Source organism: Tachyglossus aculeatus, chromosome Y4, assembly GCF_015852505.1.
Source record: "Tachyglossus aculeatus isolate mTacAcu1 chromosome Y4, mTacAcu1.pri, whole genome shotgun sequence".
Taxonomy (NCBI): domain Eukaryota; kingdom Metazoa; phylum Chordata; class Mammalia; order Monotremata; family Tachyglossidae; genus Tachyglossus; species Tachyglossus aculeatus.
The window spans coordinates 8,370,571-8,388,233 of record NC_052096.1 but is presented as its reverse complement, the minus strand read 5'-3'; the positions used below and the strand labels follow the sequence as shown (position 1 = coordinate 8,388,233).

Here is a 17,663-nt window from a genome sequence, read left to right as displayed (position 1 = left end):
GGCTGGGGAGGAGCAGAGGGGTTTTCTTTCCCCATTGGGGTCTCCACCAATTCCCCTGGGAGGGGCAGGACAGATGCGGCTTAATTGACAGCGGCCCCCCGAAGGGTACAGCTGGCTCTGGGGTGCGCCCGCCCTGGCACCGCCGGTTTCCCAGACGGGTAAGGACGCACAAAGGACACGTCCGGAATATTGGGAAGGATGGGGATGGAGCCCCGCCCTCATAAAGGACTATAATGATGATGATGGTGGTATTTGTTAAGCGCTTACTACGTGCAAAGCACTGTTCTTAGCGCTGGGGAGGTTACAAGGTGATCAGGTTGTCCCATGGAGGGCTCACAGTTTTAATCCCCATTTTACAGATGAGGTAACTGGGGCACAGAGAAGTTAAGTGACTTGCCCAAAGTCACGCAGCCGACAGTTGGCGGAGCTGGGATTTGAACCCATGACCTCTGACTCCAGAGCCCGTGCTCTTTCCACTGAGCCACGCTGCTTCTCTAGTAAAAATATACCGCGGGTCATAATAATAATGATGGTATTTGTTAAGCGCTTATTATGTACCAGACACCGTACTAAGCCTGGTACTAAGTATCCTGGGATGGATACAAGCAAATCGGGTTGGACACAGTCTCTGTCCCACATGGAGCTCACGGTTTCAATCCCTATTATCCAGATGAGGGAACTGAGGCCCAGAGAAGTGAAGTGACTCGCATAAGGTCACACAACATTCATTCATTCATTCAATCATATTTATTGAGCGCTTACTGTGTGCAGAGCACTGTACTAAGCATTTGGGAAGTACGAGTTGGCAACATCTAGAGACGGTCCCTACCCAACAGCGGGCTCAGACAAGTGGCGGAACTGGGATTAGAACCCATGACCTTCTAAAACAGTAATGAATAAGGCCATCGTTAACGAAGCCAGTGTAATAATAATTGTGGTATTTGTTAAGCGCTTACTATATGCCAAGCGCTGGACTAGGCGGTGGGGTAATTGCAAGATCCTGGGGGTCACAGTTTAAGTAGGAGGGAGACCAGGTATTAAATCCCCATTTAGCAGATGAGGGAACTGAGGGCCAGAGAAGTGAAGTGACTTGCCCAAGGTCACACAGCAGAAGAGTGGCAGAGCGGGGATTAGAACCCAGATCCTTCTGACTTCCAGTTCTGCGCACCATCCAGTAAGCCACATTGCCCTCTAGTCTGCCAGCTCGTCGTGGGCAGGATATGTGTCTTCTTATTCTTACGGTGTACCTTCTCAAATGCTTAGTACAGTGCTCTGCACACAGTAAGAGCTCAATAAATACGACTGAATGAATGAATGAATGAATGAATATAGCATCCTCTCCCCAACGCTTAGTTCAGGGTTCCGCACACAGTAAGCGCTCAGTAAATATGACTGACTGACTGGAATCGGATCCTGACTCCACCTCCCCTTTTGGTGACATCGTGAGCGATAACGGCGCCAGCCCACGGCCCCACCCTTCGAAATTTCAAATTTGAAATTTCAGGCCCCGGTGGCTTGAAATCGTAATCATTCATCCAATCGTATTCATCTGAGCGCTTACTGTGAGCAGAGCACTGTACTAAGCACTTATAACTGGGCTACTTGTTAAGTGCTTATTATGTGCTGAGCGCTGGCGGGGGTGGTGGTATGCCAGAGTTCGACCACACAAGGTTCCTGTCACTCGTGGGACTCAATCAGTCAAACAGTGGTATTCACTGAGCACTTACTATGCGCAGAGCACTGTACTAAGCGCTTGGAAGAACACGTCTCCCGCCCTCCACGAGTTTCAGGTCTAGAGAGGGGCTTGTGGTTTTACTCATAGTACAAGGGGTAGGATGAGAAGCAGCATGGATTGGCGGACAGAGCCCGGGCCTCGGAGTCAGAGGACCTGGGTTCTAATCCTGACCTTGCCACATGCCTGCTGTGTGGCCTTGGGCAAGTCACTTACCTTTTCTGGGCCTCAGTGACCTCATCTGGAAAATGGGGATTAAGAGTGTGAGCCCCATGGGGGACGGGGACTGTGTCCAACCTGATTAATTTAGCCCTTAGAACAGTGCTTGGCACATAGTAAGTGCTTAACAAGTGCCATTGTTATCAGTCGTTATTGTATCATTGCCAATAGGTCAATTATAAGTATTGTAGTTACAGTGCTATAAATAATGATAACAGTAATAATGACGGTGTTTTGTTAAGCACTAGTATAATAATAATGATGATGATGATGATGATGGTAATTTGTTAAGCGCTTACTATGTGTCAAGCACTGTTCTAAGCGCTGGATATGCTGAGCACTGTGTTAAATGTTGGGGGAGGAATCAGTTAATCAGAGCAACAACAGTCCCTGGCCCTGTCAAAGGGCAAAGGACAAACAGCAATCGAATCCCCGTTTTACAGTTAAGGAAAGAGAAAACCAGAGAAGTGAAGCGACTTGCCCTAGGTCTCACAGCAGACAAGAGGCGGCACCAGAATTAGAACCCGCATCTCTTGGGGGCCAGAGGGCTGGCTGGAGTTAGGGAATCCAGTCCTGCTTGAGGGCGTTGGGATAAGCCGTGTCACCCAGTGGGTAGAGCCACTGAAGAAGAGAAGAGAAGAGAAGAGAAGAGAAGAGAAGAGAAGAGAAGAGAAGAGAAGAGAAGCAGTGTGGCTCAGTGGAAAGAGCCCGGGCTTTGGAGTCAGAGGTCATGGGTTCAAATCCCGCTCCTCCAGTTGTCAGCTGTGTGACTTTGGGCGAGTCACTTAACTTCTCTACGCCTCAGTTACCTCATCTGTAAAATGGGGATTGAGACTGTGAGCCCCCAGTGGGACAACCTGATCACCTTGTAACCTCCCCAGCACTTAGAACAGTGCTTTGCACATAGTAAGTGCTTAATAAATGCCATTATTATTATTATTATAGAGCCCGGGCCTGGGAGTTAGAAGGACCTGGATTCTCCTCCCAGCTCCTCTGCTCGTCTGCTGGATGACCCTGGTCAAGTCACTTCACTCCTCTGGGCTTCAGTTTCCTCAGCTGGAAAATGGGGATGATGACTGTGAGCCCCACATGGGCCAGGGACTGTGTCCCACCTGATTAGCTTGGATCTACCCCAGCGCTTAGTACAGTGCCCGGCTCGTAGTAAGTGCTAAAACCCAAAAAGCCCAAAACTCCTTTGATTGACGGATTGATTGATGAATGGGAGGGGAATCTCAGAAGCCCAATCCAGGTTATGACTTTGGATCCGTTTCCTTTCTTCCTCTCCCCGCTTCCCATCCCCACTTCCTGGCTCTCCTGCCTCCTCCCCCTCCCCGGCAGGACGGGGTATTCTCCAGGCCGGTGGTCGGAGGCTGGACGGACACTGACCTCTGACCCTGCAGCGGTCCCAGGAGCTGAAGAAGTGGGTTTCGGCGGAGCTGACGGCGTTGTAGGCGATACAGGTGCAGGAGAAATTGGGAGCCACCGGCGTGAGGGTGAGATGCAGGATGTTTCCTTGGAGCCGGGGGGTCCAGGCCCCCCCACCCACCGTCCAGGTCCAGTTGAAGCCCACGGGCTCCTTGCTTTCCGTCCGGCAGGCCAGCGTCAGGTCGCAGCTGCCGTTCCCCAGCGTCAAGTTGACTCCGATGGACGGCGCCGAGACCCGCTCTGATCGGAATAATAATAATTATGATGGGGTTTATTAACAACCATAATAATGATGGCATTTGTTAAGCGCTTACTATGTGCCGATCACTGTTCTAAACGCTGGGGGAGATACAGGTCATCAAGTTGTCCCAAAGGGGGTTCACAGTTTTAATCCCCATTTTACAGATGAGGAAACTGAGGCACAGAGAAGCGAAGTGACTTGCCCCAAATCACACAGCAGTCAAGTGGCAGAGCTGGGACTAGAACCCACGACCTCTGACTCCCAAGCCTGTGTTTTTTCCACTAAGCCCTACTGCTTCTCCTAATAATAATTTGAGTATTTGTTAAGAGCTTACTATGTGCCAAGCGCTGTACTAAGTGCTGGGGTGGATACAAATCTGGTTGGACACAGTCCCTGTCCTACAAAACAGTCCCTGTCCTGTCTGTTGTATTGTCCTCTCCCAGCTCTGTACACTACATGCACTCAATAAATAATACCATTGATTGATTTACAGGTGTCGAATCCCCATTTTCCAGAGGAAGTGGAGGCCCTGAGGAGTGAAGCGACTCACCCAAAGCCACACAGCAGGCAAGAGAAGAAGCAGCAGGGACCAATGGAAAGAACCCAGGACTGGGAGTCAGGGGCCCTGGGTTCTAATTCCAGCTCCGCCAACTGCTTGCAGTGTGACCTTGGGCAAATCACTTCACGTCTCTGGGCCTCGGTTACCTCATCTGGAAAATGGGGATTGAGACTGTGAGTGCCACGTGGGACAACCTGATTACCTCATATCTACCCTAGTTCTGAGAACAGTGCTTGGCACCTAGTAAGTGCTTAATAGATACCATCATTATTTTTATTATCATTATTAATAAACTGAAGAGAGAGACAGAGGGGGCGAAGAGAGGCAGAGAGTGATGGAGAGAGAGAGAGGCCTCCCTATTCCCCCCAGGGTCTCCTGCTGACCCCAGAGCCCCCCCAATTTCCACCCAGGACCCAGGACCCCCGCCCCCCAGCTTACCGAACAGCTCCAGCTCGAGACAAAACTCCTTGAACCAGTCTCCGGCCTCCACGGAGACCTCGTAGGTGCCGGCGTCGCCATAGGAGGCCTCGGCGATCTCCAGCGATGAGTTTTCGGGGAAGAAGGTGTAACGGGCCTCCAGTTTTCCGACCAGGTTCTTCTTCTGCCCCGAAAACACCTTCTTCTTGTTCTGCTGCCCCCGGCTCTGCAGCTTGATGGTCACCGGTGTGGTCTCGTTGGCCCCCTCCAGGACCAGGGGCAGATGCACCCGGGATCCCACCGTCCCCCGAACCCTCTCCGGGTTGGAGCAGCTGGAGGTCCGTCCTGCAAAGTGGGGGTGACGGTCAACTTTGGGCCCTGATGGCGGAGGCCCGGGGGGTACCGGCGGGAATGGACGGGAGGAGCGGGGAAGGCCTTCCCTGTAAGACTGTCTAGCAATCAGGCTGTCAGGACGTCCCTTTGCACTCAGTAAACGTTCAGTACAGCGCATGGCACTCTGCAGGAGCTCAATACAGCACAATGTACTCAGCAGGTGCTCAGTACAGCATATTGCACTTAGTAGGAGTTCAGTACAGCAAATAACACTCAGTAGGCAGTCAGCACAGCGCGCTACACTCAACAGAAGCTCAGTGCAGCACATTGCACTAAACAAGCACTCACTAATAATAATAATGATGGCATTTACTAAGCACTGACTATGTGCAAAGCACTGTTCTAAGCTCCGGGGAGGTTACAAGGTGATCAGGTTGGCCCATGTGGAGCTCACAGTCTTCATCCCCATTTTACAGATGAGGCAACTGAGGCACAGAGAAGATAAGTGACTTGCCCAAAGTCACACAGCTAACAATTGGCGGAGCTGGGATTTGAACCCGTGACCTCTGACTCCAAAGCCCGTGCTCTTTTACACTGAGCCACTCTGCTTCGGTACAGTGCATGGTGCTCATAGCACTTCCCTTCCACCGGCCTCCCCTCTCACCCCACCATTGTCCTCTTCCCTGCCGTTACGGGGCTCATGTCGAAGACTCTTCATTTGAAATCCACATTGACAACGCACTTGAGCAGGTGCCCAGAACTGTGCTGAACACCTCATAGATTCCAGATAATTAACCGGATGCAGTCCCCTTCCTGATCGGAACTCGCCATCCGGGAGGGAGGGCAGGGGAGATCTTGTTCCCATTCTACAGAGGAGAAACCCAAGGCCCAGAGAGGTTCAGTGATTTGCCCGAGGTCACACAGCAGCCCGGTGGTGAAGGCGGGGCTCAAACCCGGGACTGCCAGCTCCTGGGCATTACCAGCAGGCCACGCTGCCTCCCCAGGTAATAATAATAATAATCATCATCATAACTGTGGTATTTGTTAAGTGCTTACTATGTGCCAGACACTGTACTAAGCACTTCCCCCTGCAGCGGTCGGGGGTCCCTGGAACTTCTCCAAGACCCCCTGGCCGATGGTGGTGGGTCGGGGGGCGGGTGTGTGGAGAGGAATTGATCAGCACCTGAGACTCCAACCAAGTTGTCTGCATATGACCCTCATCCCCTCTCTTAGACAGTAATAATAACAATAATAATAATAGTAATAATAACAACAATAATAATAGTAATAATAACAATAATAATAATAGTAATAATAGCAATAACAGTGGCATTTGTTATGGGCTTACTATGTGTCAAGTGCTCTGGGGTAAGTACCATAATAATAGTAATAATGAGGCTATTTTTTAAGCTCTTACCGGGTGGCAGGCACTGTACTAAGTGCTGGGGCGAGTACAAGCTAATCGGGTTGAACACAGTCCCTGTCCCCCATGGGGCTCACAGTCTCCATCCGCATTTTCCAGATGAGGCAACTGAGGCCCAGAGAAGTGAAGTGATTTGCCAAAGGTCACCCAGCAGAAAAGTGGCAGAGCAGAGATTACAAGAGAAACAATGTGTCCTGAAGGATAGGGCCCAGAGCCTGAGAGTCAGAACGACCTGGGTTCTAATCCTGACTCCTCCTCTTGCCTTATTATGTGACTTTGGGCAAGTCACTTCATTTCTCTCTGCCTCAGTTCCCTCATCTGTAAAATGGGGATTAAGACAGCCAGCCCCATATGGGACAGGGATTGTGTCCAACTTGAATCCACCCCAGTGCTTGGTACAGTGCCCGCCACCCGGTAAGCGCTTAACAAATACCTTATAAAAAAGATATATTAGATTTGTCCCTTTCCCACATGGGGTTTGCAACCTAAGTAGGTGGGAGAATGGGTATTGAATCCCCATTTTACAGATGAGGAAACTGAGGACTAGAGACAGAGCTGGGATTAGATCCTAGCTCTTCTGACTCGCAGGCCTGGGCTCTTTCCGCTAGGCCCCTGGTAACTGCGGGGGAAGTCAGGATGAGGGGGACGGTGCAGGAATTGGGGGCTCAGAGGGGACAATGGGGCGGGTAAATCCGAGGCCGTGGGAGAGGGGTTCGGGGGGAAGGCAGCCGGGGACGGAGGCGGGAGGGGGAAGGGGCGAGGTGGGGGAAACGCTCAGTTTACAAGAAACGAGGCGTCACGGCTGGCTGGCTCGTCACGGCTCACCCTTTCCGTGGGCACACTCGTTTCCGTCCACAGCTCCTGGGAGTCCTCGCCGGGGGCGACGGGCCCAAATCAAAACCCCCCACACATCTTCCCCGCTGTTCCGACGTGGCTACTTGGGGGCTGAGGCAGGGGACGGGCCAGGGCGGGCCGGGGAAGAGAAGACAGGCCCCCACATGGGGAAAGGCCCTGGGAAGGCTTCTGGGAAGACTTCAGGTTTGGTACCCAAGATGGGCACTTCAGGGGGGGACCAGCATGGTCAGGTGAGGCGGTCCCCTTCTGTCTCTGTTCTCTGTCTCCCCCTTTTAGACTGTAAGCCCACTGTTGGGTAGGGACTGTATGTGTTGCCAACTTGTACTTCCCAAGCGCTTAGTACAGTGCTCTGCACACAGTAAGCGCTCAATAAATACAATTGATTGATTGATTGAGGGAGGGGATGGGTCAGGGCAGGGAGGAGAGGAGAACACTGGCTCCCTGACAGTGAGAGTCTCCCAGAGGCGTCGGGGAAAGCATCGGGTTTGGTACCCGAGATGGGCACCTCGGCGGGAGGACCAGCCGGGGAAGGTGACTCCATCCCCTGGGGGCTGAGGAAGGTGACGAGGAAGGAAGGAGTAAGGAAGGCCGAGGACAGAGCAGGGAGAGGAGGAGAAGTGAGGCCCCCGGGGGCTTCCGGGAAAGCTTTAGGTTTGATACCTAAGATGGACACATCGGGAGAAAGAAGGCCCGGCGGATCAGGTGGTTGGTCCCCTGAAGCCTGAGGGAGGGTGGGAATCTCTGTAGGGTCTGGGAAGTGATGGTGAAGGGGAAACTGAGTCCTGCGGGCTATGATCAACCAATCAACCCATCAGTCATTGGTACTTACTGAGTGCTTACTGGGCATGGAGCACAGTGCTAAGTACTTGGGTGAGGAGAAAGCTGATAGACACTTTCCCTTCCTACGGTGAGAAGCAGCATGGTGCTTTGCACATAGTAAGTGCTTAATAAATGCTATCATTATTATTATTATTATAGAGCACGGGCCTGGGAGTTAGAGAACCTCATCTCAGCTCTGCCAATTAATAATAATAATAATAGTAGTAATAATGATGGTATTTGTTAAGCGCTTATTGGCTTGACATGTGTCCTTGGGCTAGTTGCTTCACTTCTCTGTGCCTCAGTTTCCCCCTTTCCACCAATTTAGACTGTGAGCCCCAAGTGAGACAGGGACTGTGTCCGACCTGATAAACTTGTACCTCCCCCAGCGCTTAGAAGCAGTGTGGCCTAGTGCAAGGAGCCCGGGCCTGGGAGTTGGTTCTAATTCTGGCACCATTTACCTGCTGTGTGACCTTGGGTGGGTCACTTCACTTCTCTGTGCCTCACTTCCCTCATCTGCAAAATGGAAATCCAGTGCCTTTTCTCCCCGCAACTGTGAGTCTGATGTGGGACCTGATTATCTTTTATCTACCCCAGCTCTTAGTACAGCGCTTGACACAGAGTAAGCGCTTAACACAGAGTAAGCGCTTAACAAATACCTAAACAAGGGAAGCACCGTGGCCTAGGGGAAAGTGCCTGGGAGTGAGAGAACCTGGCTTCTAATCCCGGCTCCGCCACTTGTCTGCTGTGTGACCTTGGGCAAGTCACTTCACTTCTCTGGGCCTCAGTCACCTCATCTGGAAAATGTGGATTAAGACTGCGAGCCCCACGTGGGGCGAGGACTGTGTCCGTCCTGATTAGTGTATATCTACCCCAGTGCTCAATACAGTGCCTGGCACAGAGTAAGCACTTAACAAATGCCATGAAAAAAAGTACTAGAAAGAAAACCCAACAAAAAATAATCTTCCAGTCTAGAGGGGGGAGACAGACATTGATATAAATAAATAAATCTGGAGAAGGACATAAGGATTGTGGGGCTGAAGGAGGAGAGGAGACTGTAAGCTCGTTGTGGGCAGGGAATGTGTCTGTTTCTTGTATTGTACTCTCCCAAGCTCTTAGTACAGTGCTTCCTGCACACAGTAAGCATTCAATAAATATGACTTGAATGAATACCAAGTGCCCAAAGGGTGCATGGATGATGCAGAAGATAGCTCTGGAGCCGTGGAAAAGTGTTTAAAATCCTGGAGGATGGGACGTGGCAAGTGCTTAGTACAGTGCTCTGCACGCAGTAAGAGCTCAATAATAAATGCGATTGACCAATGGGGAGAGATGCTTGTCTGAGATGTGTCTCCCCATATAGACTGTAAGCTCGCTGTGGGCAGGGAACCTGTCTCCCACTCTCTCAAGTGCTTAGTAGTAATACTAATCATAACAATGATGGCATTTGTTAAATGCCCTGTTCTAAGCACTGGGGTAGAGAAGCAGCGTAGCTCAGTGGAAAGAGCCCGGGCTTTGGAGTCACAGGTCATGGGTTCAAATCCCGGCTCCATCAACTGTCAGCTGTGTGACTTGGGACAAGTCACTTCACTTCTCTGTGCCTCAGTTTCCTCATCTGTAAAATGGGGATTAAGACTGTGAGCCCCTCGTGGGACAACCTGATCACCTTGTAACCTCCCCAGCACTTAGAACAGTGCTTTGCACATAGTAAGCGCTTAATAAATGTCATTATTATTATTATAAATGACCTAGGTCATAAATACGATTGAACGAATCAGGTTGTCCCACGCGGGGCTCACGGGCTTAATCCCCATTTTACAGATGAGGTAACGGAGGCACAGGGAAGTTAAGTGACTTGCCCAAAGTCATACAGCTGATAAGTGGCAGAGCCAGGATTAGAACCCATGACCCCTGACTTCCAAGCCCGTGCTCTTGCCACTAAACCATGCTGCTTCTCTAGTACAGTGCTCATAACATAGTAAGCGCTCAATAAATACCACTGATTGATCGATTATAGCATGAACTTCCTCTAGACTGTAAGCTCCTTGTGGGCAGAGAACATTTCTACCAACTCTGTTCTGTTGTACTTGCACATGCGCTTAGTACAGTGCTCTGCACACAGTAAGCACTCAATAAATACGATTGAATAAATAAATGCTACCGATTGATTGATCATAGCTTGAACTTCCTCTAGACTGTAAACTCATTGTGGGCAGGGAGTGTGTCTACCAACTCTGTTGTATTGTGTGCTCCCAAGTGCTTAGTACAGTGCTCTGCACACAGTAAGCACTCAATAAATACCACGGATTGTCCGATGTGCAAACTCGAGGGTGCAGAGTTCGACAGAGGGGAGGGCGGCGGAGGTGGGCGTGAAAAAGGGTCCCCAATCTGAGGCTCCTTTCATTCTCTTGCTCTCCCCCACCCCCACTCCCACCTCGGACATGGGGGTCCACCACTCCTCTGGAGGATCCAGAATTTGGGGGTGCAAACCCTCGACCCTGAGCTTGCCATCAACTGTGGCGATCAAAATTATCATCATCATCATCATCATCAATCGTATTTATTGAGCGCGTACTATGTGCAGAGCACTACTAAGCGCTTGGGAAGTACAAATTGGCAACATATAGAGACAGTCCCTACCCAACAGTGGGCTCACAGTCTAAAAGGGGGAGACAGAGAACAAAACCAAACATACTAACAAAATTAAATAAATAGAATAGATATGTACAAATAAAATAAAAAAATAAATAGAGTAAAAAATATGTACAAACATATATACATATATAAAACATATATACATATATAAATTATGGGATTATACTAGGCGCTGACTCTAAACTGAGCTCTTTACTAAGCGCCAGGATGGGTGCAAGGCCATCCGATCAGACACAGTCCCCAGCCCGCAGTCTGAGGGGGAGGGAGAATGGGGATTTTCTCCCCATTTTAGAGATGAGGAAACTGAGGCCCTTTCCCACAAGGCCTTGCAGCTGCCGGTGGTCCAGTGATGGGGCACAGGACTGGAATTTAGGCGGCCTGGGTTCTTTCCCGAGCCCCCGTCCCCTTGGTTGGAGATTGGGGCCCCGAGACCCCTCCCTCAGGGGGCTCTTTCTTGCAGACCACCTGAGCCTGGCAAGCCTGGATCATGGCCGTCCCAACCGTTCAATGCATCAATCGTATCTGTTGAGCACCTAGAGAAGCAGTGTAGCTTAGTGGAAAGAGCCCAGGCTTGGGAGCCAGAGGACATGAGTTCTAATTCCGGCTCCGCCACTTGTCTGCTATGTGACCTTGGGCAAGCCTCTTCACTTCTCTATGCCTCAGTTCCCTCTGTAAAATGGAGATTAAGGCTGTGAGCCCCACGTGGGACAACCCGATTATTTTGTATCTCCCCCAGCGCTTAGAGTAGTGCTTGGCACATAGAAAGCACTTAACGAGTACCATAATTATTGTAATTATTATTACTGTGGGTAGAGCACTGTACTAAGCGCTTCGGTGAGGATGATAGCAACAGAGTTGGTAGATACGTCCCTTGCCCACAGTGAGCTTTCTGCTGGACACGGGTCCTCACCTAGAAGCCCTCTTGTCTACGCCTCTGAAACCCTGAGAAACCCCAGTCTTCTCCCTCCCCTCACCCCCTGGGGGTTGAGGGACGGGGGACAAGTTAGGGGCTCTTGGGAGGAGAGAACCCCAACCCCTATTCCTCCCCTTTTCCATCCAAAGTCCGCTCCACTGATCATTTCCTCTCCCTCCCCTTCCGACCGCCGGCTCTGAGACGGGAATCCCCGATCTTTTGTTTTCTTCAACGGTGTTTGTTTACAATAATAATAATTATGGTATTTATTAAGTGCTAACTAGGTGCGAAGCACTATTCTAAGCGCTGGGGTAGATACAAGGTAATCGGATTGTCCCACGAGGGACTCACGGTCTTAATCCCCATTTTATAGATGAGGTGAGTGAGGCACAGAGAAGTTAAGTGGCTTGCTCGAGGTCACGCAGCAGAGAAGTGCAGCGTGGCTTAATGGAAACAGCTCGGGTTTGGGAGCCAGAGGTCATTTGGTCTAATCCCCACTTCGCCACTTGTCAGTTGTGTGACTTTGGGCAAGTCACTTCACTTCTCTGTGCCTCAGTTACCTCACCTGTAAAATGGGGATTAAGACTGTGAGCCCCCCATGGGACAACCTGATCACCTCGTATCCCCCCAGCGCTTAGAACAGTGTTTCCACATAGAATAGTAAGCGTTTAACAAATACCATCAGGACCCACATCCTCTGACTCCCAAGCTCATGCTCTTTCCGTTAAGCCACACTGCTTCTCCGTTAAACTCTTACTATGCACCGGGCACTGTACTAAGCTCTCAGGGTAGATACAAGATCATCAGGTTGGACACAGTCCCTAGCCCACATGGGGCTCACCGTCGTAATCCCCCTTCTGCAACTGAAGGAGGCACAGATAAGTGAAGCGACTTGCCTGAGGTCACACAGCAGATGAGTGGTGGAGCCGGGATTAGAACCCAGGTGCTCCGATGCTCAGGCCGGTGCTTTTTCTACTAGACCACGCTGCTTCTGAGTTTTCTTTTCCCTGCCCTGGTCAGACATTCAGGATCCCCCAGGTGGGAGTGAGGCCCAGCTGACTAAGTGACTAGCCACCAGGCTACTTATTCCCTCTCCTGTCCTGAACCTTAACTGTTCCTTCAGTTTAGGATCCGCTAGAGTGTGAGCTCATTGTGGGCAGGGAAAACGTATACCAATTCTACCGACTTCATCCACCTCAAGTTTATCCTTGCATACTTTAACTCTGCCCTCTCCCCTACCCGACCAAACCATTTCTCTACCCCCATGCCCTTCACCTTTGCCAGTTGGTCCAGACATTTAACTCCCTTCTCAGCCCCCCTGACCCCCCGCCTCACCCATCCTTTGCCCCCAGTGACCCGGGCATCTACTTGATTAAGAAAATTGACAGTATCAGGCGCGATCTCCCAAAAATCTCCCCTGCCCCTCCCGGTACTTCCCCCCTCCTGCCCGTTCTTCAATGCTCCCATCTTTCCCTGCAGTATCTCTAGAGAAGATCTCCTGCTTTCTCTCAAAATCCACCCCCTCCACCTCCCTTCAACCCTATTCCTTCGCACCTTCTCAAAACACTTGCCCGCTCCCTCCTTCCCTCCCTAACTGCCATCGTCAACCCTTCACTCTCCAGTGGCTTCTTCTCCACTGCTTTCAAACATGCCCACGTCTCCCCTATCCTAAAAAAACCCTTCCTTGACCCCTTGGCTCCTTCCAGTTATTGTCCCATCTCCCTTCTACCATTCCTCTCCAAACTCCTGGAACGAGCTGCCCACACCTGCCGTCTCAAGTTCCTCTCCTCCAATTCTCACCCTGACCCACTTCGGTCTGGCTTCTGCCCTTTCACTCCACAGAATGTGCCATCTCAAAGGTCACCAATAATCTCCTTCTTGCCAAATCCGAGGTCCTCTGCTCTATTCTAATCCTCCTCGACCGCTCAGCTGCCTTTGACACTGTCGACCAGCCCCTTCTCTTAGAAACATTCCCCAACCTCGGCTTCACTGACACCATCCTCTCCTGGTTCTCCTCCTACCTCTCTGGCTGCTCATTCTCAGTCTCTTTTGCAGGCTCTTCCTATGCCTCCCACCCCCTAACTGTGGGGGTCCCTCAAAGTTCAGTTTTGCATCCCCTTCTATTTTCCAACTAGCTGCACTCCCTTGGAGAACTCTTTTGCTCCCAAAGCTTCAACTACCACCTCTACGAGGATGATAACCAAATCTCCACCTCCAGCCCTGCTCTCTCTCCCTCACCACAGTCTAGCATTTCCTCCTGCCTTCAAGACATCTCTAGTTGGATGTCCTCCCATCCCCTCAGACTTAATACGTCTAAAACTGAACTTATCTTCCCACCCAAACCTTGTCCTCCCCACAACTTTCTCATCACTGTAGACGGCACCACCATCCTTCCTGCCTCACAGGCCTGTGACCGTGGCATTATCCTTGACACCTCTCTGTCAGTCAACCCACATAATTAAGTCGTCACTAAAACCTTTCAGTTCTACCTTCACAACATCGCTAAAATCCATCCCTTTCCCTCCATCCAAACTGCTACCCCGTTAATACAAGCACTTATCCTATCCTGCCTTGATTATCGTAACAGCCTCCTCGCTGACCTCCCTGCCTCCTGTCTCTCCCCACTGCAGTCCATTCTCCGTTTTGCTGCCTTGATCATTCTCCTTAAAAACATTCAGACCATGTTTCCCCATTCCTCAAGACCCTCAGTCGTTGCCTATCCACCTCCACAACAAACAAAAGCTCCTCACCATTGGCTTTAAAGCACTCAATCACATTGCCCCCTCCTATCTCACCTTGCTACTCTTCTACTACCCAGCCCACGCACTTCATTTCTCTAATACTAACCTTCTCATTAGACCTCGATCTTGTCCATCTCGCCACTGACCTCTCGCTCATGTCCTATCTCTGGTCTGGAATGCCCTCCTTCCTCATATCAGACAGTCAATTGCTCTCCCTGACTTCAAAGCCTTACTGAAGGCCCATCTCTTCCAAGAAGCCTTCCCTGACTAAGCCCTCCTTTCCTCTTCTCCCACTTCCTTCTGTGTCGCCCAGACTTGCTCCCTTCTTTCTTCCCCCCTTCCATCCCCGTGGCACTTATGTACATATCAGTCATTTATTTATTTATTTACTTATCTATATTAATGTCTGTCTCCCCTTCTGGACTGTGAGCTCGCCGTGGGCAGGAATGTGTCTCTTGTTGCATTGTACTCTCTCAAGCGCTTAGTACAGTGCTTTGCACACAGTAAGCGCTCAATAAATACTATTGAATGATTGAATTCAATCATTCCTTCCTTTCCTTCCCCTCCTTCCTCTCCCCCTCCTCCCACTTCCCATCCCCCCCGCCTTACCTCCTTCCCCTCCCCACAGCACCTATATATATGTTTGTACGTATTTATTACTCTATTTATTTATTTATTTTATTTGTACATATTTATTCTATTTATTTTATTTTGTTAATATGTTTTATTTTGTTGTCTGTCTCCCCCTTCTAGACTGTGAGCCCACTGTTGGGTAGGGACCGTCTCTATATGTTGCCAACTTGTACTTCCCAAGCGCTTAGTACAGTGCTCTGCACACAGTAAGCACTCAATAAATACGATTGAATGAATGAATGAATGAATGAACTCTGTTACACTGCCCTCTCCCAAGAGCTTAGTACAGTGTTTTGCACACAGTAAGTGCTCAATAAAGACCATTGATTGACTGATTATAGTTTGAACTTCCTCTAGATGGTAAACTCACTGTGGGCAGGGAACATGTCTACCAACTCTGTTATGTCGTCCTCTCCCTGGTGCTTAATACAGTGTTCTGCACACAGTAAGTGCTCAATAAATACTATTGATCCATTCTTGGTGAACTTCTCAGAGAGATCCTCCCTTGCCACCTTCCATTTCACCCCCGACCCTTCCCCGACCCCAGCCCTGACCTAAATAATCTTGGCAGCATTGTTCTAAGCAGGATGGCCTAATGGGTAGAGCAAGGACGTGGGTTCTAATCCCGAGTCTGCCATTTGTCTGCTGTGTGAACTTGGACAAGTCACTTCACTTCTCTGGGCCTCGGTTACCTCATCTATAAACTGTGAGCCCTATGTGGGACGGAGACCGTGTCCAACCTCGTATCCACCCCAACGCTTAGTACAGTGCCTGGCACATAGTAAGCACTTAACAAATCCCATGAATATAGTGGAAAGGTCCCGGGGACAATTTTCCCCATCCAGGTCAGGTTCTTCGTCCGACCTCTCCGCCAGCGCTCAGCACAGTGCTTGGCACAGAGTAAGCGCTTAACGAATGCCACCATTCTCATCATCTTTATGTCCCGGGTGGAGCCGGGCCCCTGGAGCTCCCCGGTCATGGGCTCACCTCCGCTGGGCGACCCCAGGCGACTCGCTGAACCTCTCTGGCCTCGTCCTCTTCTGTCAAACGGGGCCAAGAGGGGCCCACCCTCCCTCCCTCTTCATCAGGTGGGCCCCAGCGTTCGGCACAGTGCTGGCACCCCTCCTTAGTACTGTGTTTGACCAAGAGGCCCAGAGGTCGGTACCCCCGCCAGGGCCGGAGGGGCCTCGATCTGGAGGTGAGGAGGGGGTGTGAGGAGGATGGCAGAGGGGAAGGGGATCTGGAATAGCACAATCAGGGGTCTCTACAGCGGTCCCCCCCTTCCAGCCGCCCCACCTATCCACCCCAGAGCCAGCCGCACTTACCGGCTTTGCAGTGCAGGACCAGGGCCAGGGAGAGGAGCAGCAGGATTCTCACCATGGCTGGGCCAGGAGAGGAATCGGGGGGCCCGGCCTCTGGGGGACTAGGGGAGGAGGAGGAAGAGGAGGAGGAGGTGCAGTGGGGGGGAGCACTGCTGTCGAGCTTTGAGAAGCAGGTGTGCGTCCTCCTCCCCAGGGCCGGGGGTGGGGAAAGGGCGGCCCATCCCCCAGCCTTATGCTTCCTGTCTGTTGGGGTTTTCTCCAGCAGAACGGGTTGCCGGCTCATCCCCCCCTCCTGCCTCTTCTCCTCAGGCCCACTCACCCTTCTGGAGAAAAGGTCCAGTCACCCAGGGCCATTCCCCAACTCCCCAGGCCCCGGGGAGCCCTGGTTTCCAAGCAGGGTCCCCCACTCTTCCCCCACCCCCTGTCCCTTCCTCTGCCCCCCTCCCCATCCTCCCCTGGATCCTCCGGGCCCCAGCCCACGTCCCTCCCCCCTACCCCGGCTACCGGGGCTCCCCGAGCCGCTCTGCTGGGAAGGTATCCCAGAGACTAGAGCTGCCGGGACTCCAGGGTTTCGGTTCCCCTTTGCCCGGTCCGTCCGGGCCTGGCTCGTGGGGTCCAACCTATAGCGGGAAGCAGATCTGGGGGGCGGAGGAGAGAAACGGGCAGCGGGAGAGGCATTCCCAGGCTGGAGGCTAGTCTTTTATAATAATAATAATAATAATAGCATTTATTAAGCACTTACTATGTGCAAAGCCCTGTTCTAAGCGCTGGGGAGGTTACAGGGTGATCAGGTTGTCCCACGTGGGGCTCACAGTCTTCACCCCCGTTTTACAGATGAGGTAACTGAGGCCCAGAGAAGTGAAGTGACTTGCTCCAAGTCACCCAGCTGACAAGTGGCAGAGTCGGGATTTGAACCCATGACCTCTGACTCCCAAGCCCGGGCTCTTTCCGCTGAGCCACGCTGCTTCTTCTGCTTTTTTTCTGCTATTTGCTAAGCGCTTACTGTGTGCCAGGCACTGCTCTAAGCACTGGGGTAATAATAATAATAATAGCGGCATTTATTATAAGTGATTGATGTAAGTGAAGTGACTTGCCCAAAGTCACCCAGCTGACAATTGGCGGAGCCGGGGTTTGAACCCGTGACCTCTGACTCCGAAGTCTGTGCTCTTTCCACGGAGCCACGCTGCTTCTCTAATAATAATGATGGCATTTAATAAGCGCTTACTATGTGCAAAGCACGGTTCTAAGCGCTGGGGAGGTTACAAGGTGATGAGTTTGTCCCACGTGGGGCTCACTATCTTCATCCCCTTTCTGCAGATGAGGGAACTGAGGCCCAGAGAAGTGAAGTGACTTGCCCAGGGTCACACAGCAGACAAGTG

The 17,663-nt window shown here is 51.3% G+C and overlaps 1 protein-coding gene across 1 annotated transcript in view; it reads right to left on the bottom strand.

Annotated features, from left to right (window-relative positions):
- SLAMF1 (signaling lymphocytic activation molecule family member 1) overlaps window positions 1-16,567 on the bottom strand; it is a 33,302-nt gene extending 16,735 nt beyond the window's left edge. Inside the window, 5 exon segments of the mRNA XM_038768862.1 lie at window positions 3,338-3,616; window positions 4,615-4,938; window positions 16,288-16,417; window positions 16,419-16,514; window positions 16,517-16,567. Coding sequence (XP_038624790.1) covers window positions 3,338-3,616; window positions 4,615-4,938; window positions 16,288-16,417; window positions 16,419-16,514; window positions 16,517-16,567 — 880 coding nt within the window.
- Between the last annotated feature and the right edge of the window lie 1,096 nt (window positions 16,568-17,663).